The sequence below is a fragment of the Tiliqua scincoides genome, chromosome 8 (assembly GCF_035046505.1).
Source record: "Tiliqua scincoides isolate rTilSci1 chromosome 8, rTilSci1.hap2, whole genome shotgun sequence".
Classification (NCBI taxonomy): Eukaryota; Metazoa; Chordata; class Lepidosauria; order Squamata; family Scincidae; genus Tiliqua; species Tiliqua scincoides.
The window spans coordinates 4,051,588-4,079,245 of record NC_089828.1 but is presented as its reverse complement, the minus strand read 5'-3'; the positions used below and the strand labels follow the sequence as shown (position 1 = coordinate 4,079,245).

At 46.2% G+C, this 27,658-nt stretch overlaps 1 protein-coding gene across 3 annotated transcripts; it reads right to left on the bottom strand.

The window, feature by feature from the left end:
- Positions 1-560: 560 nt before the first annotated feature.
- Positions 561-11,371, bottom strand: LYSMD4 (LysM domain containing 4). 3 transcript variants are annotated; one of them, XM_066635628.1, is made up of 4 exons: positions 11,304-11,371; positions 7,789-8,070; positions 4,726-4,806; positions 561-981 (listed from the first exon to the last, which is right to left on the bottom strand). In XM_066635628.1, the coding sequence occupies exons 2-4, from the start codon at positions 8,053-8,055 to the stop codon at positions 931-933; spliced, it is 399 nt and encodes a 132-aa protein (XP_066491725.1). In that variant the 5' UTR covers positions 8,056-8,070; positions 11,304-11,371; the 3' UTR covers positions 561-930. The 3 variants fall into 3 exon arrangements, with proteins under 3 accessions (XP_066491725.1, XP_066491724.1, XP_066491723.1); XM_066635627.1 differs by lacking the exon at positions 561-981 and adding an exon at positions 4,086-4,226; XM_066635626.1 differs by lacking the exon at positions 561-981 and having other exon boundaries at positions 4,086-4,806.
- Positions 11,372-27,658: the final 16,287 nt, after the last annotated feature.

Sequence of the window (27,658 nt, the reverse complement as noted above, 5' to 3'; positions counted from 1 at the left end):
TCAGATCACAATGGCAGCAGGGGCACAGGGCTGAAGCCCTTAACTATTGCTGTTATTAAAACAAGCACAGAAGTATTAAACATGATTCTTGAAGCATCTAATTTGACCCTTAGAAAAATATCTAAAGTTGCTTGTGCAACTTATGAATGCTTGTGAGTCTGAGGCAAAGAAGGAAGGCCCATAGCCAGGCAGACAGACCAGGGCCAGACTGCACTTGCTCCCAGTGTGGAAGGGATTGTCACTCCCGAATTGGCCTTTTCAGCCACACTAGACACTGTTCCAGAACCACCATTCAGAGTGCGATACCAGAGTCTTTCGAGACTGAAGGTTGCCTACAGTGTTCACTAGCACTTAAAATTAACTCCCAATTCTATATAAAAAGAAACTGAATCCTGTGATCTGCAAAAATGCAGAAATCTGTTACTTGGGTTGGAGGGAACGAGCACTAAAGGCCCCTCAAGGCTGGGGCACTTCAATGGAGTATCTCATTCAGTCAACTTCTTTCAGACATGTGGGTCATTTCCCATCAACTACCAATTACAACTTCATACCACAAGAACTAGAAACTTTGTGTGTGTGTTTAATGCAGCCTGAAATATTCTGTACTACATAGATTTGTGATAAGACACAGTGACCCCAGCAGAAGACAGAAGAATTGCTTCACAAGCCTTTATCTGTGAATTGTACAGGTATCAAAATCTTGGTAAATAACAGTGCAAAAATATGAAGACTTCCAAGTTTGTTCTGGATTTTCTGTAGTCACACAGGCTGGGCTGCTTGTGGAGACTTTTTTTTTCATGTTACAGCACTGTGGAAGCTAAAGTGCTATATTTTCTGGATAGAGAGGGTAGTTTTCGTTGCTGCATGCATTCAGCCTCTTACAGTGTTCTCAGCCTAGGCTATTCGCTTCAGGAGGAACTAGAATGGAAACTAATACTTGGTCCTCCTGGCATGATGGCCAAAGGGAGTGCCTGTTTTGGTCTGAAAATAAGATTACAGTTTAAATAAATTTAGCAGTTTTCCATTACACCCAGTTTTTACCAGTTTTCCTGGGCAGCAAGTTGGACTTCTGAAGAACTATTAAGCATGTTTTCCTCATACAGGGTGTAAGGAGTCTAGCAGGCCAGGACGTGCTGTATGTGACTGCACTTTGTTACCCAAGGTGAGAACATGAGCAGAGCCCAAAGGTCAGTCTTGTCCACCATCCCGTTCCAGTTCATAAGACGCAGAGACACATAACCTTCTCCCAGTAACTGCTACTCAGAGGTATGCTGCCTGTCAACATGAACTTGAGTTCCTGAAGGAGAGGGGGATACCTCTCTTCTTTCAGCTGCTGCTGAGGGTGGATTGGCACATGGTGGTTGTGCTCTAGGCCAGAGCTTCACAAACTTACCAGCTCTGCAATGACCCAGGTGGTCCAGCAGTAGCACTTGGCTCCCTGAAGTGACTAGCTTTATCATCACCAATTACTTCTGGAGTTGGGGACAGCAGTAAGGAGGTTAGCATGGTGGGCAGAACACAAAAACCATGTGCTGGGAAAAGCCTGAGTCTCCTGCCACTGTTTGAAGCAGCACAGTGCAATCTCCCTGCCCAGACACAGTGTCCCTGCACATTTGTTGCACCAGCCCTGGGAGCTCCAAGTCAGAGTTTCTCAACTAGTGGCACAGGTACCACTAGTTGTACTTGAGGTGGTGTCTGGTGGTACTTGCAGGACCCCTGCTGCCCGACAGCGAAACCAGAAACATGACACAACAAACAGTGGCAGGAGGCTTGACTCAGCAGGCAAAGCTCCAAAGCGTGATTTTCTGCTCTCCAAAAAGCTCTGTCCACCCTGAGCCTCTTACTGGTGTTTTGTGTCACATCTGGCTTCCCAACCCAGAAGTAACTGGCAATATTATCATTTATTTCCAGTGGTACTACAACCATGTGAAGTGGTATGGTGGAGGACAAACCTTGAGAAGCACTGCTCTAAGGCCTTAAACCTTTTCCTTCTCAGGTGATTTAAACACTAGTGGAAGGGGGCCCCTCTCGCTTCAGAATTTCAGTCAGACCAAAGAAGGCTGTCTTTTCAAACCATTTCAAGCTGTGTGTGAACTGCTTCACAGCTTGTCTTTCCCTGTTAACTGAACCTTGCTGTCCATGTTCAAGTCAGACAGCATCAGTGCAAGAGAAATGGGCTTTGCTGCACACAGAGATGAGATTTGCAGGTGATATGGTTAGACAACAGGGATTTTAATCAGTTCTTTGCTAAATGTTTAAAAAAAAATTCAGAGCTTGGTTCTCTGCTAGCAGTGCTGTGCTACAAAGATACCTGAAAGGTGAAGTGAGAGCCAAACTAGATGGGGGGGGGGGAAGCTGGGTTTAAAGACCTATCTACCCCCGATGAAACAGAAAGGACCTCTAATCCTCCCTCAAGCAGAAGAGATGGGGCACAAAGCCCCTCCCTTTCTTTGGGCTTTTCCCAACTAGAACACACAACACATGAGGCTAAGGGAAGAGAATATGTCAAGTGACAAGACCACAGTGCTATTATTTAAGAACCTAAGAACAGCCCCACTGGATCAGGCCATAGGCCCATCTAGTCCAGCTTCCTGTATTTCACAGCAGCCCACCAAATGCTCCAGGGAGCACACCTGATAACAAGATGACCTGCAAGGCCTCCTGGGAATTGCAGTTTAAGAACATAAGAAGAGCCCCACTGGATCAGGCCATAGGCCCATCTAGTCCAGCTTCCTGTATTTCACAGCAGCCCACCAAATGCCCCAGGGAGCACACCAGATAACAAGAGACCTGCAAGGCTTCCTGGGAATTGTAGTTAAGAACATAAGAACAGCCCCACTGGATCAGGCCAGAGGCCCATCTAGTCCAGCTTCCTGTATTTCACAGCAGCCCACCAAATGCCCCAGGGAGCACACCAGATAACAAGAGACCTGCATCCTGGTGCCCTCCCTTGCATCTGGCATAGCCCATTTCTAAAATCAGGAGGTTGCACATACACATGGCTTGTAACCCGTAGTGGATTTTTCCTCCAGAAACTTGTCCAATCACCTTTTAAAGGCATCTAGGCCAGATGCCGTCACCACATGCTACGGCAAGGAGTTCCACAGACTGAGCACACGCTGAGTAAAGAAATATTTTCCTTTGTCCTAACCCTCCCAACACTCAATTTTAGCGGAACTTCATCAACTTATCCACCACCACACCCCCAAGATCTCTCTCCTGATCTGTCACAAACAGCTCAGAACCCATTAGCCTATATGTGAAGTTTTGATTTTTTTGCCCCAATGTGCATGACTTTACACTTACTTACATTGAAACGCATCTGCCATTTTGCTGCCCATTCTGCCAGTCTGGAGAGATCCTTCTGGAGCTCCTCACAATCACTTCTGGTCTTCACCACTAGGAAAAGTTTGGTGTCGTCTGCAAACTTTGCCACCTCACTGCTCACCTGTCTCCAGGTTGTTTATGAAGAGGTTGAAAAACACCGGTCCCAGGACAGATCCTTGGGGCACACCGCTTTTCACTTCTCTCCATTGTGAAAATTGCCCATTGACACCCACTCTCTGTTTCCTGGTCTTCAACCAGATCTCAAGCCAGGAGAGGACCTGCCCTCGAATTCAGGAGGGGCCATTCGGGCAGCGGTATCTGCCCAAGGTCTTTTGCCATGAAGACAGATGCAAAGAACTCATTCAATTTCTCTACCATCTCTAAGTCTCCTTTTATCTCCCCTTTCCCTCCCTCACCCGCCAGAGGGCCAACTGCTTCTCTGGCAGGTTTCCTGCTTCTAACATATTTGAAGAAGCTTTTTTATTATTCCCCTTAATGCTGCTGGCCATGCGTTCCTCATAGTCTCTCTTGGCCTCCCGTATCACCTTCTTACATTTCTTTTACCACAGTTTATGTTCCTATTTGCACTCCTGTCTATTATAGACCCCCTCCACCACCCTTCTTGCAACATGATTGAGGCAGATTTATGTTTTTAAGAACACAAGCCCTGTTTGGCCCTGGCGGTTCTCCTTGGCTTGCTTCCAAAGCTTAAGCCATTTCTGCCCAAAGCTGCATATACACAACAGGGCCCAAATGTGTACACCTGTGGGTCGGGCAAAAAATAGGTTTTAATTCTAGCAATTCTGAGTCAAGCAACCAGGCTGCTGCAAGCCGATTTAGAGCACCTGTCAACAGGACGAAGGCCTTTCTGCTTCTCTGGGGGACGTGGATTCATCCACCTGATGGGACAGAAGTCCATGTTTTATGAATATGGTCAGTGCGTGCACTCTCCAGTGCAGTCCATACAGGAGGCATTTCCTGTGCAGCCGGCAGTGTGCTGTTTCCCAGAAGAGTGACATTTGAGGTACTGGGAGCCAGTTCAGGCTCCTGGCTTTTAAAATAGACAATATAGAATACTGGCAAAACTATTCCAACCAGAAGCATGACACACACTGCATTCCACCACTGGATCCCACAATCCACTCCACCGCCATTGTCCTTCCGTCCCAGAGGTGAATGGTTTGGTGTTTCGATACAGTAGTCTGTGCTCAGAGAGACCCCCACCCGTGTTGCTGCTTCGATATTCTGGTCAATCCCTTGAAAATACTGATCAATTTGCTTGTCTTCCACACAGCTGTTATCCCTGTCTTCGAATTCAGACAGTGCTGTGGTTAGGGGGCCAGTGCCCTGGTGAATTGCTTGACATTCTTGGCTGCTCTCTGTTAAAATGCCATTTACCTTGACTGGAATCTTGATCGACTTCAGAGCATACAAGTCCTGTTCTTGCATAAAATTGTTGACACGTTTGATATCTGCGACCTGTGGAATTAAGAAAGGGAAAGTTCAGTTATCCCTGCCAATCTTGTTTTTCAGGAGATGGAGAACAGCTGCTTCTTTTTGATATGTGAGCTAGTATGGGGTAGAGGTTGGATGAAACACTGTCCCTGGTTCATCCCATCTCTGACCTATTGTTGGAGTCTCAGGACCCCTGCAGATCCTGAAACTCCACCTGTATTCTCACAACAAGCCTGTGATGTAGGTCAGAGAAGGCCTGAAGCCAGCAAGGGCATTTTATGCACAAGGCAGCACTAAACCTGAGTAGTTCTGGCCCATTCTCTTCCCCCCCCCCCAGTTCAAGGCCAGCACTCCAACCTCTACCCCACACTATCTCCTACAGGTGGTCCACTGGTCCTGAATGTGCAGATAAACAGGCTGGACCTCTCCTGAGAGTGCTATGCACACTATCCTTGAACGAAAGGCAGAATGAAAACAAAGTACTGACTTTAAAAAGTGTAAGCATTTGTTATGCAAAGAGCCCTCAAAGCAGCAAATCCAATCTATACAGAACCAATCAATAGTTTAGAGATAGGAGAAAATTGTGATAACAAAATAAAACACTATTTTCTGCACTTCTCATTTTTGTAAAAAAAAACCCAAAATCAAAGTGCTATTTGGTTTTTATTTATTTAATTGGGGGGGGTGCATGGGTAAGGACTGTAGCTGCATTTGCTGATCCCATGCCACCTCTATCACCTACCTGTATTTGGTAAAGCTGGCCCAGATTAGAGGAGATAATGAACCACTAAGAAAACACAAATCATTTTGTGTATTGTTAAATCTACCAACCCAAAACTGATTCTTCTGTTAAAAACGGTTTTTAAATAGATTAGTGATTATTTTTTAAACTTGGCAGACAAAGATGTTAACAAGCAACTTTCCATGTAGGTTGAGGGTAGTCCTACCGTTGTCAACTGCACTTTGGTGAAACTAATTCCAAATAAGTCACATTTGTGGATTGTCTTCAGCATGTTTTCAAGGCCAAGTGGCATGATGGAATTGGTACTACTGAATGTGCCACTTTAATTGGAATTAAGCTGCATTCATCAAAAATAAGTAAATGGAGACTGCAAGGACATCCAATAGCCACATCAGAACTGTCCTGTATAGACTTCAACACAGTTCAGATTGATATTGGCAAACCCCTCTCAGCCAAATTCTCTACTTTGGTTTGGGTTTTGCCAAGACACTCAGTGAAACAGCAAGTGAGGTAGGATCTGGTATGCTAGACCTCCCGCCAGCCAAGGTTTATTTACACTAATCTTGTTTGGAATATAGTTGTTTAATCAAATGGGTTTTAATTTAATCAATTAAATCTGCATGTGTTTAAAACAGTAACTTTAGGAAAAGGGGATTGAGGAAGCTTTTCTTATTTCCAGATGGCAGCACTCTGAAGAGGCATTCCCTCCAGCATAAGAGAATGCCTCTTCTACAATGACACCTGCCATCTGCAGTTTTTGGAAACATATACAGTGATGCCTCGCAAGACGAATGCCTCGCACAACGAAAAACTCACAAGACGACAGCGTTTTGTGATTTTTTTGGTGACTCGCAAGATGAATTTTTCTATGGCCATGCTTTGCAAGACAAATTTTTTTGCATTTTTTTTTTTGTTTTAAATCGTGCTTCGCAAGACGAAAATTTCGCAATACGAAACGACTCGCGGAACGAATTAATTTTGTCTTGTGAGGCACCACTGTATTTAAAAAAATTGTGTATTGGCCAATAAATCAGGGATGGCTTTTTAGTAGATGAAACAAATTTCTACTCTGATCAATTTAAAGATGCAGCCCTACTTGGAAGCCGGTTTAAAGCTTATTGAACTTTACAAATTATTTTCAAAATTGTCTTGTTGAACCAGTCACGGAGGTTATCTAGTCCAAGCATTCTGTCTTGCAACAGTGGCCAACCTGATTTTGGACAGCAACCCTTTCCTGTGGGCTATAATTTAATTTAGCTATGATGGCTGCTAGCCCTTAATTAAGTCTATTCTCAAGTCCTTTTCTCTTAAACCTCTTGAGCTGGTGTCCATTACTGTGTGAAGCAAAACTACTGTTAACTTACGGGGTGCCCTATGTGCTCATGTTATTAGGGGAGAAAATTTCTCTTCAGGCTATGTACAACTTTTTATAAACACATCCAATCCCATCTACCCCTATTTTTTAAAAATATAATACCCCCCCCAACACTTTGGTTTCTCCACTCTAGAACTTCTTTACCTAGTACAATAACACTAAAGCAGCGAGCCAGGCCTGCCTTGTTGTGAACAAACATCCTGTTCACTGACCAAGTGATATGATCACAAAGGAGCTCCTCTGCTGAAGCTAAGCAGGTCTAAGTCTTGTCAGTGCTTACGTATGTACAACATACATACGCTGTCAGTGCTTACCCTACGTATGTTGCTTTAACTTCTGTGATGAGCCAAGAGGTGGGATGTAAAAGTGATAAAGATGATAAATTATTTTTCTCTAGGAACCACAAACAGAAACAAGTCTTGGCTCTCCTGTGGCCAGACTGAAGCTGTCAGAAGCAAAAGGCAGTCAACCTTTGTCTGATCCAAGATGGCAGCAATGAAGTGCTGATAACTCTCTGTAGTCTTCTGGGCCACTTGGAAACCATTATCTTTCTCTGCTCCTGCTTGTATGTCAAAGGCCTTGCACCCAGTTGTATTTAGTGGTTGGGTGGCATTAGCTAAATGACAGCAACATCTACCACCATGAGAATGAGATGATGGTTTGCAACAGGGGAAACGCCTGTATTAGCTTGATTGCTAAAGGTCCTCCTTGAGAACACATACCATCTGTCAACTGGACAAACCTGAGTGCCTTTCCTACACTTGCAACTGCCTGAACCAGAAATTACTCCTCTATAAGTCAGTTAATGAAAACCAAAGCCAAGGAGCTAAACAGGATGTAGGTGGAAACACCTGACTCATGGCTTTCCTCCAATGAAGTCACATCTTACTTTGCATCCATACTGCAGAGCCAGTTTAATGACACTGTCACCCTCCAAGACTTCACGTTCCAGGAGCACCAAGTCTCCAACCTTCTCCTGGCAGGTACTCCTCTGTTGTTCTTTCCCTCTCACTCGCAATTCCATAACATCAAGTTCCTCCTCCGAGTCATCCAAATCAGACTGTCCACTCTTGAACAAGTAAACGTGGCTGTTTGGGAATTTTCGGATGGTAGCAGGAGCTTGGAAGGAGCAGCTCGGTCCTTCATTAGGTTTCATGGTTTACTCCAGCCTCTGCAAGAAACACAGAGAAACAGTCAGATGGTTTTAAGGAAAAAAAAGGGTGTTTGTTTCCAATGAGTAAGATAGGATTACAGCTTAAGTCTTACTGAACGTAATTTCCAATAAGTATAAGGCACACCTGAGGCCTGTTGAGTAGGCATCTTCCACCCTCATCATGCCAAAGCCTTTATCAGTTACCATTCTTAAAAAAAAAAAAAAAATCCTCTCCCTATATTTCTTATTGTCAGCCTCCATGGATGCCTGTTCTCAGGCAGAATATTGATTTAACACATTAAGCTATAGGATGGGGCCTAAATGTGTGCTTTTACTCCCCCCCTCCACTTTGCAATGCAAGAACACTCAAAGCGAGAACAAAAGGTAATAAATTACATATGACCCTCCCTCCTCCTGTTCTCTCATCAACCCTGTGAGCTAGGTTAGGCTGAGGGGCAGTAACTGCCCCAGATGACCTAGGATGGTTTGTGGCTGAGTAGGGCTTTGAACCCAAGTCTCTCTGGGCAGGACCAACCCTCTAAACCAGGTATCTCCAAACCTTCAGCTGTGGGGACCACATCACTCCATCTTCCTCTTATGGTGGGCCAGAGCAGATAAGGAATGACAAACAATATATTTTGTACATAATGCCTAAGAATGTTCACACCAGGAGAGCATATTTGCAGTTGTGGGAATGCTTCCTTGCTTACTATCTCTCAGCAGGACCCCAGCTCAGGAGCTGCTTCATCCAGGTGTGTAGTGGGACAAGTGGAGAAGTTGCATATGGTTTATAATGCCACTGAGCTGCCCAAAATGCATCAGTGGGCTGCATGTAGCCTGTGGGAGATCCCTGTTCTTAATCACCAGTAACTGCCTCAAGATGGGTTGAGTGAAGAAGGGAGCTTGAATAACCAGTCTCGGGTGTCTTATACTGAGCCAGGCCACTGGTTCATCAAGGTCAGCTGACATCAACTGACAGATGTTCTGCAAGGTTTCAGACGTGAAGTCTTCTCTACCCTACCAAGAGACTACTGGGAATTGAACCCAGGACCTCCTTCCACGGAACTATGGCTCCTGTGATCTCAAAAGAAACTTCATGTCAGTAAGAAATAAGCTACTACAGTTCCCTATTTTATTTACATAGAAGAAACAGCAATGCTGCCTTGTTAAATGATTTGTCAGTAAGTGAAGATTAGCCTGAAGATGGGCACAGGGAAGGGAAGAATCAAAGGGTGTTTTTAGAGGCTGTAAGCGGTCCAAAGTGGTTTTCACCTTTCTCTAGTGCAGGATCTATTGAAAACCTAAATGCCTTGTTGCAAAACCCTATGTGGGGCAGGAGTGCCTGACTTGACTTGATTTCTTGGCCACAGTTCAATAGCAGGTGTTGGGTCAGGCGAGATGTTGCCAGCAGCCATTCCAACCATCTCCTCTGGCTGTTGGTTTATGTAGCATTTAACCAGCCCTCCAAATAAACATCAGCAATAAAAATGTACCTGGAGAGCGTGTGTGTTTTCTTCCTAATCTCAGAGAAATACATTTAGGTGCCAGCCCTGGGTTCTTTCTCTGAAGAAGGAGCCCTGGAAAGAATCAGTTCAGATAAGGCTGTTCCTTATTTACTAAAACCACGTAAGACCAGCCCTGCTGGAACCGATCAAGGTCCAACTAGTGTTTTATGTTTCTAGAATCACATAAGGAAGGCCCACAGGAAGCATGGCATCTCTCACATGCAACTTTCTGATCAACCCCACTAAAGTTACAACTTTATTGTAACATTTTTGATGTGCATAGCATTTTACAACCCTCTTCCCCTTGTAACCCTGCCCTGCAAGAAGTTTTGCCTCCCATTTTACAGATGAGGAAAACTGGGGCCAAGTGGTAGCAGTTAGCCCAGAGTTATCCCCTGCCCTCCGATGTTTAGTGATGGGGTGGTGCTGCGATCTTCTCTTCTCTCTAGCTGCTTTTTGCCAGATGGCAAAAATGATCAGGACCCCTTCCATACCCCAAATCTCCTTACCCAAAGAGGATGGAAATCCCTTTGTAACCTCATCCCTAAGCTCCAAAAATAATAGTGCCAGTAAAGGACATTTTACAGTCTTCCATTCCTTCCTCCGTCCATCTCTCTTGTTGGCTTGCCCACGTTTCTCTCTCTCTCTCTCTCCGTTCACATGTATTCAGGCCAAAGTTTTAGTTTCTACAATAACTGTACTAAGTAGGTTATGCTGAGAGAGAAGGGGTGGAGGTACAAATTCAAGTCCAGACATCTCCTGGAAGGACATGAAAAATCCCTGCCTGAAACTTTGACAAGCTTCTCAGTCCTTGGCTAGAGGGAGCAAAGGCTTGACTTCATAGAAGGCAACTTCTTGGAACTGTTTGATGGTGCCTAGTGTGCGTAATATCTCAGAAGCAGACAGTACAGTACAAAGTAGCAGAGGTCAGGATGATATTACTTCAGACTCCAATTTATCTATCTAGATCAGTGGTTGCCAAACTGTGAGCCATGGCTCCTGGAAACCATCCAGGGGAACCACAGAATTCTCATATAAAAACCCACCACCCAAACTGATAAGACACTAAAAGTGTCAAGGCACACTATCAGGTTTTTGACAATTGACAAGGCACACCATGCTGCCAGGGGCGAGCTCACTTCCCCCATTGGCCCTACTAATACATATATGACCTTTCCCCAAATTCCTATAGCACACCTGCAGAGCATTCAAGGCGCACAAATGTGACATGGCACAGTGGTTGAACATTGCTGTCCTAGGTGTTGTTTTTGAATCTACATCTAGAAAACACATCAGGGCGAGTGAGACAATAAAGGACTGGCTGATGTGTTAACTTTCTAGAAGCAGAGAAGCTCTTCCTGAGGGACTAGCTTTCTAGAAGCAGAGGGGAAAAAATTAACATTTTGGTCTCTGGCTGTTTTTAAAAAATACAGGGGGAATACCCCCAAACCTCTCCACTCCTCCCTGCCTGTAGAAACTATTTAACACAGCAGGAGCAAGACTTTATACAGTATCCTCCCCCAGCTGGGCTAGTTCCCAGGACACTTTTTCTGGGCTCTTGTTGCTTAAGTCCCAGGAGGAGGTGCAAAAATTCCAGCACAGCAATTGCTGCAGCCTCCTAAGCCCAGGCAGAGTAGCCCCCCAGGGGGTAGGACAGCACCAAAGGGCCTCCACTGGGCCCAGCTGCTCCCCCCTCCCCAGGGGAAAGAAGTTTCCCTCCCTCCCCCCCTCCCTTCTCCCCCTAACCTGGATTCCAGCTCTTCCCTGCTCTCCGCCAGCCTCTGTGCAGCCGCACCCTACCATGCTATTTGCTTGTCTCTTCTCGGGAATGGCTGGGCTCTCCCAGAAAGGGCGGGCGAGAGCCACGTTCCAACCAATCGCCTGCAACAACGAGAAAAAGGAGCACAGAGCTTGGGAAGTCGAGTTTGGTGGAGAGGTCAGCGCTGGAAGGCGTCGGAGGAAGAGGCAGGCTGCTGGACTTAAAGGTACAGAGCCCTATTTTTTTCTCTGAGCAGTGCCAACCCTTTTCTAGATAGCAGCCAGAGCCACTGGGTGGCTGACCAGGGTAATGCTCATCACAGTGCTATGGGGTCTGATCCTGCCAGCCCCCCTTTTCAGGGCTGCGTCTTTATTGATGATGATTGATGATGATGATGATGATTGATCGTCATCATCGCACTGGTGATTGGCACCCTTGGTGCAGGGTGATAACCACATGCCATAAGAGAACAAGGCATCCCAAAATGTAGGGTATCCCAGAAAAATGTAGGACATAACAAAATAAAAGCTAAACACACTGGTACATGGATTTCATGTAGTTAAACACTATATTAGTTGTTGGCAACCTTCAGTCTCGAAAGATTCTGGTATCACGCTCTGAAAGGTGGTTCTGGAACAGCGTCTAGTGTGGCTGAAAAGGTCGATTCGGGAGTGACAGTCCCTTCCACACTGAGAGCAAGTGCAGTCTGTCCCTGGTCTGTCTCCCTGGCTATGGGCCTTCCTTCTTTGCCTCTTAGCCTCAGACTGTTGGCCAAGTGTCTCTTCAAACTGGGAAAGGTCATGCTGCACAGCCTGCCTCCAAGCGGGCCGCTCTGAGGCCAGGGTTTCCCACCTGTTGAGGTTCACTCCTAAGGCCTTCAGATCCCTCTTGCAGATGTCCTTGTATCACAGCTGTGGTCTACCTGTAGGGTGCTTTCCTTGCACGAGTTCTCCATAGAGGAGATCCTTTGGGATCTGGCCATCATCCATTCTCGCGACATGACCGAGCCAACGCAGGCGTCTCTGTTTCAGCAGTGAATACATGCTAGGGATTCCAGCACATTCCAGGACTGTGTTGTTTGTCCTGCCAGGTGATGCCGATGCGTCGGAGGCAGCGCATGTGGAAAGCGTTCAGTTTCCTCTCCTGTTGTGAGCGAAGAGTCCATGACTCGCTGCAGTACAGAAGTGTACTCAGGATGCGATATAAAGTCTATAAAAAACTTTATTTATCTCTCCAAGATTCTATAGACATTGGCTGTGAACATGGGACCCTGCAAAAAAAAAAAAAAGTTCCCAGTTGGATCCCGCAGCTCCTAAGACCCACCCTGACTGCACGCAGTAAATGAGGGCTCTGAAAGAAAATGCACCTTATTGATTTGCTGTCCTATTACATGCAGGGTGCTGGGAAATCTAGTTGCGTGGGCAGGGAGGTGGGTGATTCAACAATATGCCGTCACCAGCGGTCCAGAATTTTGCCTCCCCAGCTTACTCTGTGTGTACTCTGGAACCAGCTGAGGTTCCACTTCTAGTTTCTGAGATGGGAACAAAGAGTTTTGTGCACCTGATTTGTAGCAAGCCTAGAGGTAAATGTGGCAGAAGATTTGCCATAGCATATGAGTCACACACTGCCACTTTGTTGCCACATTTATGTTGAACACAGTATTTAACCCCACAAATACTGTTTCTTTTCAAAGATCGGTTTTATCTCAGGCAAGACCAGAATCTTTGCTCAGAAAGGAAAAAAAGATATTAGAGGAGCAGTGTTATCGGTTAACCAGCAGATGACACTGTTATCCTGCAATATAAAGATCTGTGGGTTCACAAACTTTTTAGAGTACTGTATTTTAATTAATCCTGTTCATCAGTGTGTTAAATGGGACTTACTCCCAGATAAGTACATATAGGATTGTGGTCTAGTGCTCCTGCTGAACTTTGTCATCTACAAGCGTAGGCTGATGGGTTCTGAGCTGTCTGTGACAGATCAGGAGAGAGATCTTGGGGTGGTGGTGGACAGGTTGATGAAAGTGTCGACCCAATGTGCAGTGAAGAAGGCAGTGAAGAAGGCCAATTCTATGCTTGGGATCATTAGAAGAGGTATTGAGAACAAAACAGCTAATATTATAATGCCGTTGTACAAATCTATGGTAAGGTCACACCTGGAGTATTGTGTCCAGTTCTGGTCGCCGCATCTCAAAAAAGACATAGTGGAAATGGAAAAGGTGCAAAAGAGAGTGACTAAGATGATTACGGGGCTGGGGTACCTTCCTTACGAGGAAAGGCTATGGTGTTTGGACCTCTTCAGCCTAGAAAAGAGGCGCCTGAGGGGGGACATGATTGAGACATACAAAATTATGCAGAGGATGGACTGAGTGGATAGAGAGATGCTCTTTACACTCTCACATAACACCAGAACCAGGGGACAGCCACTAAAATTTAGTGTTGGAAGAGACAGAACAGACAAGAGAAAATATTTCTTTATTCAGCGTGTGGTCGGTCTGTGGAACTCCTTGCCACAGGATGTGGTGACAGCGTCTGGCCTGGGCGCCTTTAAAAGGGGATTGGACAAGTTTCTGGAGGAAAAATCCATTACGGATTACAAGCCATGATGTGTATGTGCAACCTCCTGATTTTAGAAATGGGCTATGCCAGATGCAAGGGAAGGCACCAGGATGCAGGTCTCTTGTTATCTGGTGTGCTCCCTGGGGCATTTGGTGGGCCGCTGTGAGATACAGGAAGCTGGACTAGATGGGCCTGTGGCCTGATCCAGTGGAGCTGTTCTTATGTTTCTTATGTAAGGTAAGGGAACAAACATTCCCTTGGCTTGGGTTACAAGCCGTGATGTGCATGTACAACCTCCTGATTTTAGAAATGGGCTATGTAGAATGCCAGATGCAGGGGAGGGCACCAGGATGAGGTCTCTTGTTATCTGGTGTGCTCCCTGGGGCATTTGGTGGGCCGCTGTGAGATACAGGAAGCTGGACTAGATGGGCCAATGGCCTGATCCAGTGGGGCTGTTCTTGTGTTCTTATGTTCTTAAGCGTGACGTTGTCATTTTCTGCCAAATGACAAACAGGACCATCCCTACCCAGTTCTTCTTCAGCTCAGAGTGTAACTGAGAAACAGGGAGAGAGGGGGATCTCTGTCCCTCTTTTCCCAGTGGATGGAATGCTATGGTCATATTCCTGGCATCAGGGCCACTGAGAAATTTAATTTTCCCAGAGTGTGCAATGCCTCTGCTACCCTGGGAAATTACAGGTCCTAGAGTCCCTGGCACCATGAATCCCTCTGTAGCTATGTTCAAGATGCCACAGAGGGGAAGGGGGGGGGAGACTTCCTTCCTTCCCTGCTGATTGCAACAGCAGCATCACTGTCAGAGAAGCCAGGAGATGGAGGTACAAAGAAGAGTTTAATACTCTGTTGCAGTCCTGATAGTGACACTGAGGGAGTGCAATGGACTCTGAATTGAATTTGCAATCAACTACAGTGGGCCCTTGGTATCCTTGGGGCATCAGTCCCAGGACCCTCCCTTCTTGCGGGGGAGGGGCTAGGGCAGCGATGCGATCCCCAGGATCACATTACTAGGACGGTGAGGGGGGTGCATTACACTTACTTCAAGAAGGCAGGGCTGCAGCAGGCTGGAGGTGCAGGGAGCCCTGTGCAGCGCTCCCGGAGGCTTGGAACATTTGATAAAAAGTCCCTTAAAGGGACGGGGGAAGCGTTACACGAACTGGTGGGTCACGACCCACCAGTTTGAGAACCACTGGCACAGATAATTAAATCTGCAGCTGGAGGGACTCAGTGGACCTTCCAGACATGACCAGAAGTTGCTGGTCCAAACTGGAAGTGTCTTCTGAGCACATCTAGGAGGTCCTCTGAGGCCCTCCACCTGTGGGCTGAGCATCTGCAGATACTGAAGTTCATGGATGATGAGCCCATGGATCAGGAGGGCCCACTGTAAGCCATTTTCCAGTATTTACTTTTTCAGAATAGATGAGACCAATTTTGAATCAACTGGCAGAGACAGTGTTGTCATCCACAACTAGGGCCAAATCCTATCCAAATTTCCAGGGCCTGTGCAGCTGTGCCAATGTTGCATGCGCTGCATCCTGTGGTAGGGGCACTGCCACAGAGGCCTCCTACAGGTAAGGGAATGTTTGTTCCCTTTCCTTGGGGCTGCATTGCAGCTGTAGCAGCACTGGAAAGTTGGATAGGATTGGGCCCCTAGTCTTCTATTTCAGTCCTATTTCCCGGGATCATCAGCTATTGCAGGGGTGTCCAAACATTTTGGCAGGAGGGCCACATCATCTCTCTGACACTGTGTCAGGGGCCGGGGGGGAGGGGGAGAATTAATTTACATTTAAAACATTCACATTTAAAATTTGAATAAATTTACATTTTAGTACTCTAATTTATTAGAGATGGAGCTTATATGAATGAATGAAGATCTTGCAGTAGCTCAAGGCCTATAAAAGGCCTTGCACAAAGCAAGGTCAGCCTTTCCTTCACTGCCACTGCTGCATCACAGACATGAAGCAGCAAGTAGTGGAGGGAGCCCTCGTCCCACAGCTCAGGTGAGAGTTCGAACAGTCATCCTCATGCTGAGAGCAGTTGCATCGGGCCAGCACAGGCTCCAGCAAGTCTCTGGAGGGCCAGAGGCTCATTGGAGACTGGGGGTTCCCTGAGGGCCGGATTGGGAGCCCCCGAGGGCCACAAGTGGCCCCCGGGCCGGGGTTTGGACACCCCTGAGCTATTGGGAAGGAAAGATACTGTTATTGTTTGCAACTATTCCTCACAGAATGAGAGGTGGGTGTGGATTTCATCTGGCCTTTCCACGGGAATTTCAACTACATACCTGCTATCTTTCTGATATTCACAAACAGGCAGCGAGACACTGTAGACATGAGGAGAATCCAATAGGAAAGAAGCCCTGGTTTTTAAGATCCAGCTAACTTAATTCATTTGTCTTCCCAGAGATCTCAGAGGAGAAAAGTATGGGCCCACAGCCAGCCAACAAAAGCTTGAACCTTGGCTTGAACGGTGCTTTTGAAATAAAACGCAGTAAGTTAATGTGTGTTTGGGGCATTACTGCCTGAACATTACTGCTGTTGTGATGATCCAAGATCATGAGAAAGCGGGAAAGGGGGAAGAAGCTTCTGCCATCTCTAGGTAAAGGTTTTCTGGGTGCTGGGCTGGGAAAGGGACCCCTGCTTGTGACTCTGGAAAGCTGCTGCCAATCCCAGTAGGGAATATTGGACTGGGTGGGTTCAGTATATAGCAGTTTTCTAAGTCACAGCCTTTGCTAGGGTCTAATTGTATGAGACAACAGAAATCAGATTTCTTATTGCTTTACATTTTAGTACACAGCAGTCTTACAGGGGAGTCCAAGTTGAACTGAGAGCTCAGTGCTGGGGAAGTTGTTTTGTAGCCCTTCCCATGGTGCTGGTTTCCCAAGGGAAAAGGCAGGGGTTTAAATGTATTAAATGAATAAAATTCCCTCCTCCAAAGTTGCTATTTGTTTTGTTAAGGGAAATGCGTGTGTACGACCTATATTTTGCATATGCTTCTTCAGCTGGGGCAAGTATATGCTTCAGGAGGCGATTGCATGAGAAAAATGACACTGGGGAATGAGTTAAATGTTCCCTTCCCTCGTGCTGATCTGTGCTGATCAGTGCTGATCTGATTTGGGCCACTTCCAGTGGCTTTTTGCGAGGACACAGGACATCCAATCCCAGATCTCTGCCATCTTATCTAGTTATGCCCCTTTGAAATGGCACAATTAGTGCTCGAGTAATTCAAAACGGTAATTATTCCTGGAAAAGAAGGTACACTTGCGTGCGGCATGTGAGCTTTCACCAAGGAGAAATGTGTGGAGAAGCACATGAGTCTGCAGACTGTTTGAGGAAAAAAGGTCTGTGCAGAAATGGCTAGCGTTTTGTTGAGCACCTGTATATTTTCTTAGGTCATGGAGTTAAGTCTGTTGGACAGGCTGATTTGGTCCCGCTACAGCTCACACTAACCATCCTAGAGCTGGAGGAAATTCCTGGAGTCCCATGACACACACGTGTGCGTGGCTAAAGAAAACACAGGCAGAACCAGGCCAAGCGACAGCAGCCCTTGTGCCTGTCCACGCTTGCAGCCTGTGGGATGAATGCCTGTGAAAGAAAAATGGGAGAGCCTTCCAAGATTTTGTCTGCCTGGCAAAGAATGGGACCTAATATGAATGTAGCTTGCCTTCAGCTTCAAGATTTCATGTTTCTGTCTTGCCCTTCTTCTAGACAGTTAACAGATTTAAGGGCCCAATGCTAACCAACTTTCAAGCGCTGACTTTGCCGCAATGCAGCCCCAAGGTAAGGTAACAAACATGCCCTTACCATGAGGAGGCCCCCTTGACTGCCTCCCCAATGTGGGATGCAGTGCATGCCACATTGGCACAGCTAGGTCAGTGCTAGAAAGTTGATTAGGATTGCACCCTTAAGGTCCCAATCCTTTCCAACTTTCCAGCACCAGTGCAGCCCAAGGTACAGGAGCAAATGTTCCATTACCTTGAGGAGGTCTCCGTGACTGCCCCCCACCCCACACAGCATGCAGCACATGCCCTATTGGCACAATGACATCAGTACTATAAAGTTGGATAGGATTTGGCAATCCTCTTCATAGTTTGTCTCCGTAAATTGGCAATTTTTAACATTTCTCTTCTCATTGCACAGACCTCTGTGGTCATCTCTGTGCCTCTTGTGATGTCACTTCTGGGAGAGTTTTCTGAGTTCTGTGGCTCTGTTTCTGGGGCAACTGCCTGTAGTAACGAATTGTCTGTGTCAGATGTGGACCAACTGTACTTGGACCAGTCCTGCCAGGCTGTAGCTGTACCTCTGGCTTATGTGGAGACATTTGGGACACATGTAGGAATAGCTTGTAGTAGAATTCTCCCCCTTTCCTTGTTTTGGCTTTGATGACTCTGTACGATAACCAAATTATGGCAAATGGGCTCTCCAATGTGTTGGTTGAGAAAACAACTTGTTTTGAATACCACCTTGGTACCTTTTGAGAGCCCCCAGTACTAGATTCTTTACTTGATTGACACACCTCATTGATGACCTGGAATGTATGTTTTTTATCTGCATATACAACTTGATTCGTTGCAACTAATTCATCAACTGATGCTTGTGGCCCTATTGATTTAGGAGCTCTGATTCCAGATCTAATTTAGACATCGGATTCCCCACTCCCCGCCCCCTGCCAAGTAATACTTAGCTGGGTTGCTGGGAAGTGAAACAAGAAGGTGTTCCATTATTAATGTAAGAACAGCCAGGTCAGCTTGCTGGTAACCTCCCAAGGGACCCGTAAAGCTGTCAGCTTGTCTGAAGACTTGAGAGTGAGGGGAGGAAACAGGTGGACTCCGAGGACTGGGAAGGAATTGCTGGGTTCTAAAAACAGCTGGTGAGGGATCCTGTGTTACTCAGACACCACATTTTGAGTCACTGTCTGTAATGGGCTAGCTTGGCCTGTCCCCAGTGAGCTCAACAGAGGACTGTTCCAAAGGGAAATGGAGGTAGCGGCAAAAGAGCAAGGGCTTCTTGTCCCTTGGAATTTGTTGGACTCCCCTTTGCACCAACCATCCCTGCCAGACCTGCTGCAGATGCAGCTCATAATTATAGGAGGAAATTTATTGGCAGGAGTCTTGGATACATCCAGCCAAACCCATTACAGCATTAATTCTCGCCCTCCAACTTAATGCGACGCCTCTTGGCTTCCTAGGGAACCCCAGCAAGCTGTCTATTCTTTAGGGAGCACCACAATTACAATCTCATCTGGCCCCGGATTGCAATAGACTCTTCCAAGCCTGAAGATGTGTTAACAGAGAGTGACCTTTGGATGGGGTCTGTTGTGTTTTGCGGCTGATTTATGGCCTCGTCGGGAGGCTGTCTCGGTTACTACATCTGAAAACAGGAAGCCTTGGAGATGCAGCATTGTATGGAGGAATGACCAACTGTCAGTGTACAGTAAGGGAAGTAATGGAGCTTATAGCTTGGCCCCAGCTAGGGCTGCCTTCAAAGGGCTGATTCAGCATCCCATTCCATGCCGGTCTCCGGTGGTCTGTTTGGCAAGAGGGCTTTGGCTATCGGTTGATAATCAAGTTGAGTTATTGCTGTTTGTGGTTGCAATGTTAGGTTCCTTTGTCCTTGCTGGCACAATAAATCATATGGTCCATAATGCTGGACTGCCCTTTCCCAGCTCAAATCTGATTCTTGCACAGAAGATTCTTACAGCGCAATAGGGCTTTCCCAACTTCCTACTGACTCAATGAAAAACTTGAGTGGGACACTGCTGCGCCTGTAGCACCAGGACCTGAGACTTTGGCAACTGGCTAGCCAGAGCTAATGAAGGCAAAAGCGTTGCTAGGGGAGATTGCACTGCTTCTTGATCTTGTAGCAGGGTGATCACAAAACCAACAGGTATGTTAGCCAACCTGAACATATGAAACCACCTTCCACTGAATTGGACTGTTGGTCCACTGAGCTCAGTGCTGGCCACACTTACTGGCAATGGCTCTCCAAAGTTGCAGATGGGAGTCTTTCCCAGCCCTACAAAGAGATTGAATTTGGGATTTTCTGCATGCAAAGAATTTGCTCTATCCATGTGGGTAGCTAGTGGGGGTGCAAAGCACTAAGTTTTGCAGGGAGCCTCACCACAGTGTGCAAGGGGTCACTTCCCCTCCCCTTCAGAGTCATTCCAGGCGGGGGGGGGGGGGAGAAAAATGAGAGCTGGATGCCTGGAATGGCTCCAAAGGGGAGGGGAAGATGCCCCTTGCACACTGTGGTGAGGCTCCCTGCAAAACTTAGTGCTCTGTACCCTCATTAGCTATGCCACTGGCTCTACTACCATCAGGCCGTAGCTGGGGGGGGCAAGGGGGGCTTTGCCTCCCCCTGAGCCAGCAGCTTGCCCCCCCCACCCCCAGCATTTTTTCCAAACCTGTTCTCTTTATCTAATCTGGCGTCAGTTGGGGGTGATTTGAAGCCCTTTTTGCAACATTTTTTGTGCACAGGAAGGTCCTTCTGGCAGGGATTGGGGAGGAGAGAGAGAGAGTGCATGTGTGCAGAGTGAGTAGAACAGGGTCCTGGGGGGACTCCTTGGAGGTTATGACCTCTGGTCACTCTGCCCCCATCCAGAGCACATGGAGAGCGGGGCTGGTCAAGAACAGCTACAAGAAGGTTGGGAGAGATTTCTCCTTGTACTGGTTGGGGGAAGGAGGGTGCTATTTCTTCTACTGTGGAACATGCTAATTACTATAATGGTACTGCTGTGGTGGGGGGCAGGGAGAAATGTTTCTGTTTGGAGAAATCTTGGGGGCAGGTTCTTGCCTTTCAGATATACTTTTAAAATTAATGGCTGCTGCTTGGGGGCTGGGGAGACCCTTTTTCTGGTGGGAGAAAACATGGAAAGCATTTGAGCTAAAGAGAACCAAGAACTTAAGTATGGGAAAGGTTCTAAGTAGGGGCGGGTCCGGGGGAGGCCATGGGTGCAAACCCCCCCAACTGTCCTGCCAGCAGGGAAGGGCGCCCGCCAAGATGGAAAGCAAAATCAGCTGTCAGGGGAACACCCACTAGGCGGGTGTCAAACAGATTGGTTGGAGTGGGAGCCCAGGTCTACCCATCCATCAAACAGCCACAGAGGCTTTCAGCTCAGTCAGGAGCCCAGGTCTACCCAAGCAGGTAGACCTGGGCTCCAAGTTCAGGTGGGAGCCCAGACCCAGGTCTGCCTGCCCAGCAGATGTCCACAGAAGCGATAGGCTCAAGCAGGAGCCCAGGTCTACACGGCAAGTAAACCTGGGCTCCAAGTTCAGGTGGGAGCCCAGGTCTACCCACCCAGCAAATGGCCACAGCGGCGATAAGCTCAAGCGGGAGCCCAGGTCTACCTGCCTGGTTGACCTGGGCTCTGAAGGTAGTGCTCATGGCCCCCTCCCAAATACAGAGACTAGATCCACCCCTGGTTCTAAGGAGATTCAACGCTCAGAAAGTTGGGAGAATTTGGCTCAACCAGACAGAGTTGATAAATTCAGATCTTCTGTACTTTGCTTTTTAAAAGTAATGAATATTGTAAAAAAACTTGTGTTCCAATGGTTACTGTATTTGACTAGCATATCTTTCCTCTTGCTTTGATGTAAAGTAAATAAATTTTATTTTAATATGTATCAATGCATCAGCAATGTGTCATCGACAAATGTTATATAGGTGCTATATAGGCACTATATAGCGTTATATAGGTGCTAGACAGGTACTAGATAGGCGCTAGATAGGTGTTAAATAGGCATTATATAGGCGCTATATAGGCGCTGGTTAGGTGCTAAGGTACTAGATAGGTGTTAAATAGGTGCTATATAGGTGTTATATAGGCACTGTATAGGTGTCAGATGCTAGATAGGTGCTAGATAGGTACTAAATAGGTGTTATATAGGCACTAGATAGGCGCTAGACAAGCATATAGGTGTTAGATAGGCACCAGATAGGTGTTGCATAGACACTAGATAGGCATTAAATAGGTGCTATATAGGTGCTATATAGGTGTTAAATAGGCACTTTCAATACAAGTAAATACTACCTACATCACAGTGATATGTTTTACTTTTGCAGGGTTGCAGGCCTGTGTATTGCACTGGTGTGTAAATGAAAGGATATGTTGCATGTTATTTCTATGTAGGCGATACATTTTACATGGCATGCAGAGATGCATTTATTCTATGGAAATTATTGTTACATGGCTTTGCAGCTAATGAATGCATCTTTAAAAAAAAACACCACACTATTTTCTCTTCATGAAATTTGGGGGAGTTTCGGGTATTTGATGTTTCTCCATACTTATCCTTTCATTTTGCCCACCAGTATAGATACCTGACATTGCCTCCCTTGAAAAAATAGTTGCCCCCCCCCCCCCACCTCTAGAATCCTGGCTATGGGCCTGACTACCATGCTACAACTTTTGCCCTCCCCGACCTGTTGCACGGTTGCCCTGCACAACTGCACTGCATCAAAAGTCTGCCTAGTTCATGTTTTCTCAAATGCAACCACATCAATCGGGGCTTATGTTGCACCACTGGTCCATTCACTTGTGTGAAATATGTCTGCATACTTGTGGCTTCACTATGGTGACAGCTCAGTAAATGGGCCTTTTGACACTATGCGGATGTAACACTAGCTCTCTGTAAACCCTGGCTTGCTGATTGGGGGCCGGACTTGTGAATGTGCACATTGTCTGCCTCCCTGCTCTCTTCTCCTCTCCGAGGTGATTTCCTCTTTTCTCCCCCACATTAGCCATGGTCTTCTGTTACATTTACTGCCACCAAGCATGCTTCCTTTGATGTACAGTCATGGTTTGTAACCATGATTGTAACCATGGTTTGAAGTTATTTCTTTGTCCTAGCTAGATGGAACCTCATTTGTGTCAGAGCACATATGAGATGAAATCATGGTTAACACGGAGGGTGGGAAGTTGGGGTTAATTTCCTGGCAAAGGGAGAAGCATACCCCAGTCTTTGATCCACAGGAGAGCTGGATGCGTGGTTCAACTGTTTCAGCCAATGACTCTAGAAGCAACCAAGTCACATGCCATAGGTATAGGTTAAGGCAAGTCTTGTTAAAATCATTATGGAAAAAATACATTTATTATTATTATTATTAATATTTAAACATATTGAACCTTTTTTAATTTCCAAAATGGAATGCTCTCTCTCTTTAATTTACAGTTTTTTCCGTTATGCTTGACTGGATTTCTTTGACATGTGTTAGCCAGCACCAGGAAAGAAAACAACATTAGAAATATCATCATGGCTACAGTTCATATGTAAATTAATCATTGAAAAAAATATGTACACTTTTTCACTCTGTATTGAAAATTATACAGGATATTATTGCCCTGCATTGAGATAAAACGTCTGTGTTCAACTGCAAAGGGTTTTTTTTTTTAACCACCAACAAAATAAAAAAAGATAGCACCATATGATAGCGAGAATCTACACTCTGTATATGATGAATTTTGTGCAATTACAAATGTACAGTACTCTTAAGATCAGTATGCAAAATGTAGTTTTAAACAGTGGTAATACCACGATTGCAATCAAAGAGCCCCACTATGGCATGCAAACAGCCCCTCTCCTTCCCCTTTGGTGCCATTCTGGGCGGGGGGGACATAGGTATTCGTCTGTTGTTGAAGGGGAGGGACCACTTGCACACACTTGCGCACAGACTCCCTGCAAAATTAGTTCTTTGCACCCCCTCTAGCTACATCACTGCTACTTGGGCATTCTACTATAAGAAAACTAGTAGTAGTGGTCAAACTACTCTGGAAGATAGCTTGCCCGCCAAGATTAATATTATCAACCCAGACTGTGGGCAATAAGGCAGCCCCTCACAATCATTGTAGGGTATGCCAGACCTTGTCAGTGCCCCACAAGCACCTTAAAATGTGCCTCAGAAGCCATAACAACATGTAGGGCTTTTGCAGCTAGTATTCCAAGGAGCCCCAGCAGACCAGGCAATGTGGAAAGCGTTAGTAACTTTGATAACCACTGAATTGTAGAATAGATGTCTGCAATTTTTTTTTCCATTCTCATTCAGGTTTTTTTTGTTTGTTTCAGGACAGTTGTTTAATTTTTTTTTAAAAAACATTCATTTGTTGTAGTTTTTTTTTTTTTTTTAGAAAAGGGGTACTAATTTGCAAGTAGTTGCTCTGGACAGGAGCTGAGCTGCACATACACCTTCTTGGAACAGACACCAGTCCTGCATTTCCGGTAAAATGGGTTGGAGAAAAATATGGCTGTTGAAAAGAAGTGGCTGTGTATTGGAGTTCCTGTCCAGGACTACTACTTACAAGTAAGAAACACTTTTTTTTTTTTTAAATAGATCAAAGTAAGTAAATAAATGTCAAACAGAGGAAGGCATGAAAACAGAGCCTCCATGTGTTGCCATTTGTTCCAGAATGACTGAAAATAGATCTGAATGGGTTTCATTCATTCCAAAAACAAATGCACATGTCTGGCCGAAGAATTTGTAGCACTGCTGTGTCATTTACTTAAAAGCAACTGCAAAAAAGAATATGACAGAGGAGCATTTAGGAAGAGCTATGGATGGGGAGACTGTGTTCCAGTTGGGTTTTTTTAAAAAAAACAACAAGTTTTCTTTGAACAGCCCTTGCACCATCCCAAAGCCTGCTTTGAAACAGGGACATGTGGAGGGTGGGGAGGCAGGTGAGGCAGAGGCTCCTCACCAGACTCCTTCGAAAAGCACCGTCACCATGTGAGGCATGCAAGCACTCACAACTCACCTGTTTAGCGCACAGCGGTGGAGCTTTTCAAAGGACTTTGGTGGAGAGGCTCTGCCTCACCTCCCTCCCCACCCACTGCAGGTTTCTGCTTTGAAAACATCCCTCAGTTTCCAAGGTAGTGTCTGAAATACAGCCAGGATATCAGAAGAGTCTGGTTGGATCCAGCCAAGGGTGCACCTAATGATGGCTATTTCTTGTTTTATCCCAGCATCTACTATGTGAAGGTCCATCACCCCTGTAGGTGGAGGTTCCAGTTAGCTACCATGACTAATCTCATCAGCTTTTCTTCATGAATTTGTTTAACCTAAAAAGACATCAATGACAGTTGCCATCACCCAAACTACTGCAGCTAAAGCTCCCCAGCCAGGCACACAACAAGTTTCATGTTTGTTTTGGGTGGTAGCCCCAGTGGTTATTCTATGAGCAGCTGATGATGATCAGTCTATGACTGCCATACAGGTGCTTTTGGGTCCTATTGCTAAGGCATATGGGTCCAATGCCAGAGTAATGCTACTCTTGATGGTCCTCCTAGATGTAGTGCAGTGGCCTCTTTTTGGCCTGCCTGCTACCCCCCCCCCCCCAAAAGACCCTTGGAATGGCACAGAACTGCAGTACAGGGGCTTGGAAGGAAGATGTGTTGTAGCCTATAGGCCAAGGGTTGCCAGTATGGCATGCCTAATCCTGACCCGCTACCTGGGCCTGATCTAACTGCACCAAGCAATGCAGACTTGAGCCAGTGATATTGCTGGTGCAGGGCTGAGCTGACCTATTACGGCTGCTGGGGTTTACCCAGGGCAAGGGGACAATTGTCCCCTTACCCCCAAGGAGATCTCCAACAGCCAAAAATCCCTTGCGGGATGTCGTGGAGGTTGAACTGGTGCCATTGCACCACCATGTGGGCATTTAGGTAGAATTGGGCTGCCTGGCCGAGGCAACCTCTTTCTGAATTGTGTCCATTACCTGTCCATTACCTGTTATAGGCATTAAGGAACAAAGTGTATGATCTCACCAACACCGGGCTTAAGACCACACAGTAGCCTCAAGAACAGCCGCAACATCACTTTGCAGCCTTTCCTGTGTGGCTAGAATGTCTATTAGGTTAAAGGCTACAGAGCACCCTTGTTTCTGATGATCTGATAAGGAACTTGGTGAGTGGACCAATTCCCCTTACACCCATTAAATGCATTGCACCCATTTGTGTTGCCTGAAAAGGATTAGAAACCTGCCCTGAATTTTGAGCACCATTAAGCTTTTTCCATCTTGATGTGATCCCTGATCTTTTTCCAGACCTTGGAAAATCACATTCACGACACGTCACCTCCCCAGCTGGCAGACTCTTCCCTCCCCCCAAACTTTCAATTTGTACAGTATTTCACCAGTTCCAACATAGCCTTTTCTGGGTGTCTCCTGTCATGTGTATGTCCAAATATATCTTCCACGGTTCTTTGCAACTATGTGCAGGTTGATCCAGCGCCACGGCTGCCAGTTTTTTGCAGTATGGTTGTCACAATATCCAGATGCGATCTTCGCCTTCAAGGGCAGGTGAGCTGTAGTAGGAAGAGTGGCTTCCTGGGACAGAAACCATCAGTTTGAGCTGCATGTCTGGCATCCGAGGGTGTGAGGGGAAGGCTTCCAGTCAGCCACAGCTTGCTTGCGGCATCTCCTTGAGCATGATGGGAGAAGGCGTTTACACAATGCGCTCATAAAGCAGGTTTGAATTGGCACACCCGTGGAAAATGGTAACCCATCAGTCTGCTCAACCTACTTTTTCCATAGGGCTGAAAGGCAGTGCGTGAACTGTCTCTGTGTTTGAAAGTCACCCTCAAATGATATTTTATCTAATTGATTCCAATTTTTTCCTCCAGGGGAGAAGAAATTCCTAGCACCAGATAAGAACTGAGAAAAAATGCTAAGGTTGTAGTGTGGGAGGAAAGGCGGAGCAATCAGGGATGAGGTCTCCTGCATAGGGATTGGTAAAATCTTTGCTCCTGGGCCCTCTCTATCCATCCCTAGAGTTAAGGACCAAATCAGACACGACCCTGAGTGCTTGTCCTTTCCTTCTAAAGAGCATAAGTGGGAGGACTTGATCCAGATTAGGACCACAAGAGAGGCTGGAAGGGGCTTACTCTCTCTTCTGCCCATGCAATCCAGATTGGCTGCACCTTTGTGGAGTGCATTTGTCCTGAAAGCATTCTTTTTCAGCACAAATAGCATCTATCTGGGTGGGGGAGGAAGGATCTACATCAGGACCATGGGATGGGGTAGAGGTAAACCCCCTACACCCCTCCCTTAACCCTAACCCTGGTTGGGGTCCCCACATGTGCTATTTACAGAGAAAGCAAGCAAGCACATGAGAGCCCATGTTGTTATTGATCTCATTTGGCCCTGAGAAAGGCAATTAATCCTGAAAATCCTTGAGAATTCAAGGATTCACCTTGCCCACTCTGAGAATTCAAACATGGAAATTTATGTAGCGCATTCATTCCAAGTCAGCAATCAGCTGCGGGTAACATGTTGGCTGCTCATTCAACTCAAGGTAATTGGTAGCTTTACACCTGCAGGGCTGCCTGTGCTCATGGCTGTCACTACTACCATAATTATACACCATGAGTCTATGAATGGAGTCAGCCCTTGGTCTGCCTAGCTCACTACTACCTACACTGACTGGCAGCAACTCTCCAGGGCTTCAGACGAGGGTCGTTTCCAGTCATATCTGGAAATGGGGCCAAGGATTAAGGAAAAAAAAAGTTGCTGTTGAACTACTGCCCCTCCAAAGGTCTTCATGTATCCACACTGGTGCACAAGACCAAAACTCAAGCCTTGAACGGGGTCAATAGCATCTTCGGTCGGAGAAGGTGGTGTCCTAGAAAAGGCTGCAGGTACAGTCAGCCTGCTGGAGAAGCAGCAGCATTTCACTATCAATTCTGGACGCTGGTTTGTCCGTTTCTTTTTTTTTTTTTTTTGCAACACTGGATAAATAGAAGTCACCTTAAGAGGGGGGAGGAGAAAGCCAAGGAGAAAAGCAAGAA

Bases quoted from the DNA above. Each gene is read 5' to 3' on its own strand.
- LYSMD4 (XM_066635626.1), bottom strand. From the start codon at position 8,055: ATGAAACCTAATGAAGGACCGAGCTGCTCCTTCCAAGCTCCTGCTACC. The intron at 4,807-7,788 runs GTAAGATGTGAC...TTAATTCCACAG, and splicing joins CTCTGCAGTATGGATGCAAA to GTCGCAGATATCAAACGTGT.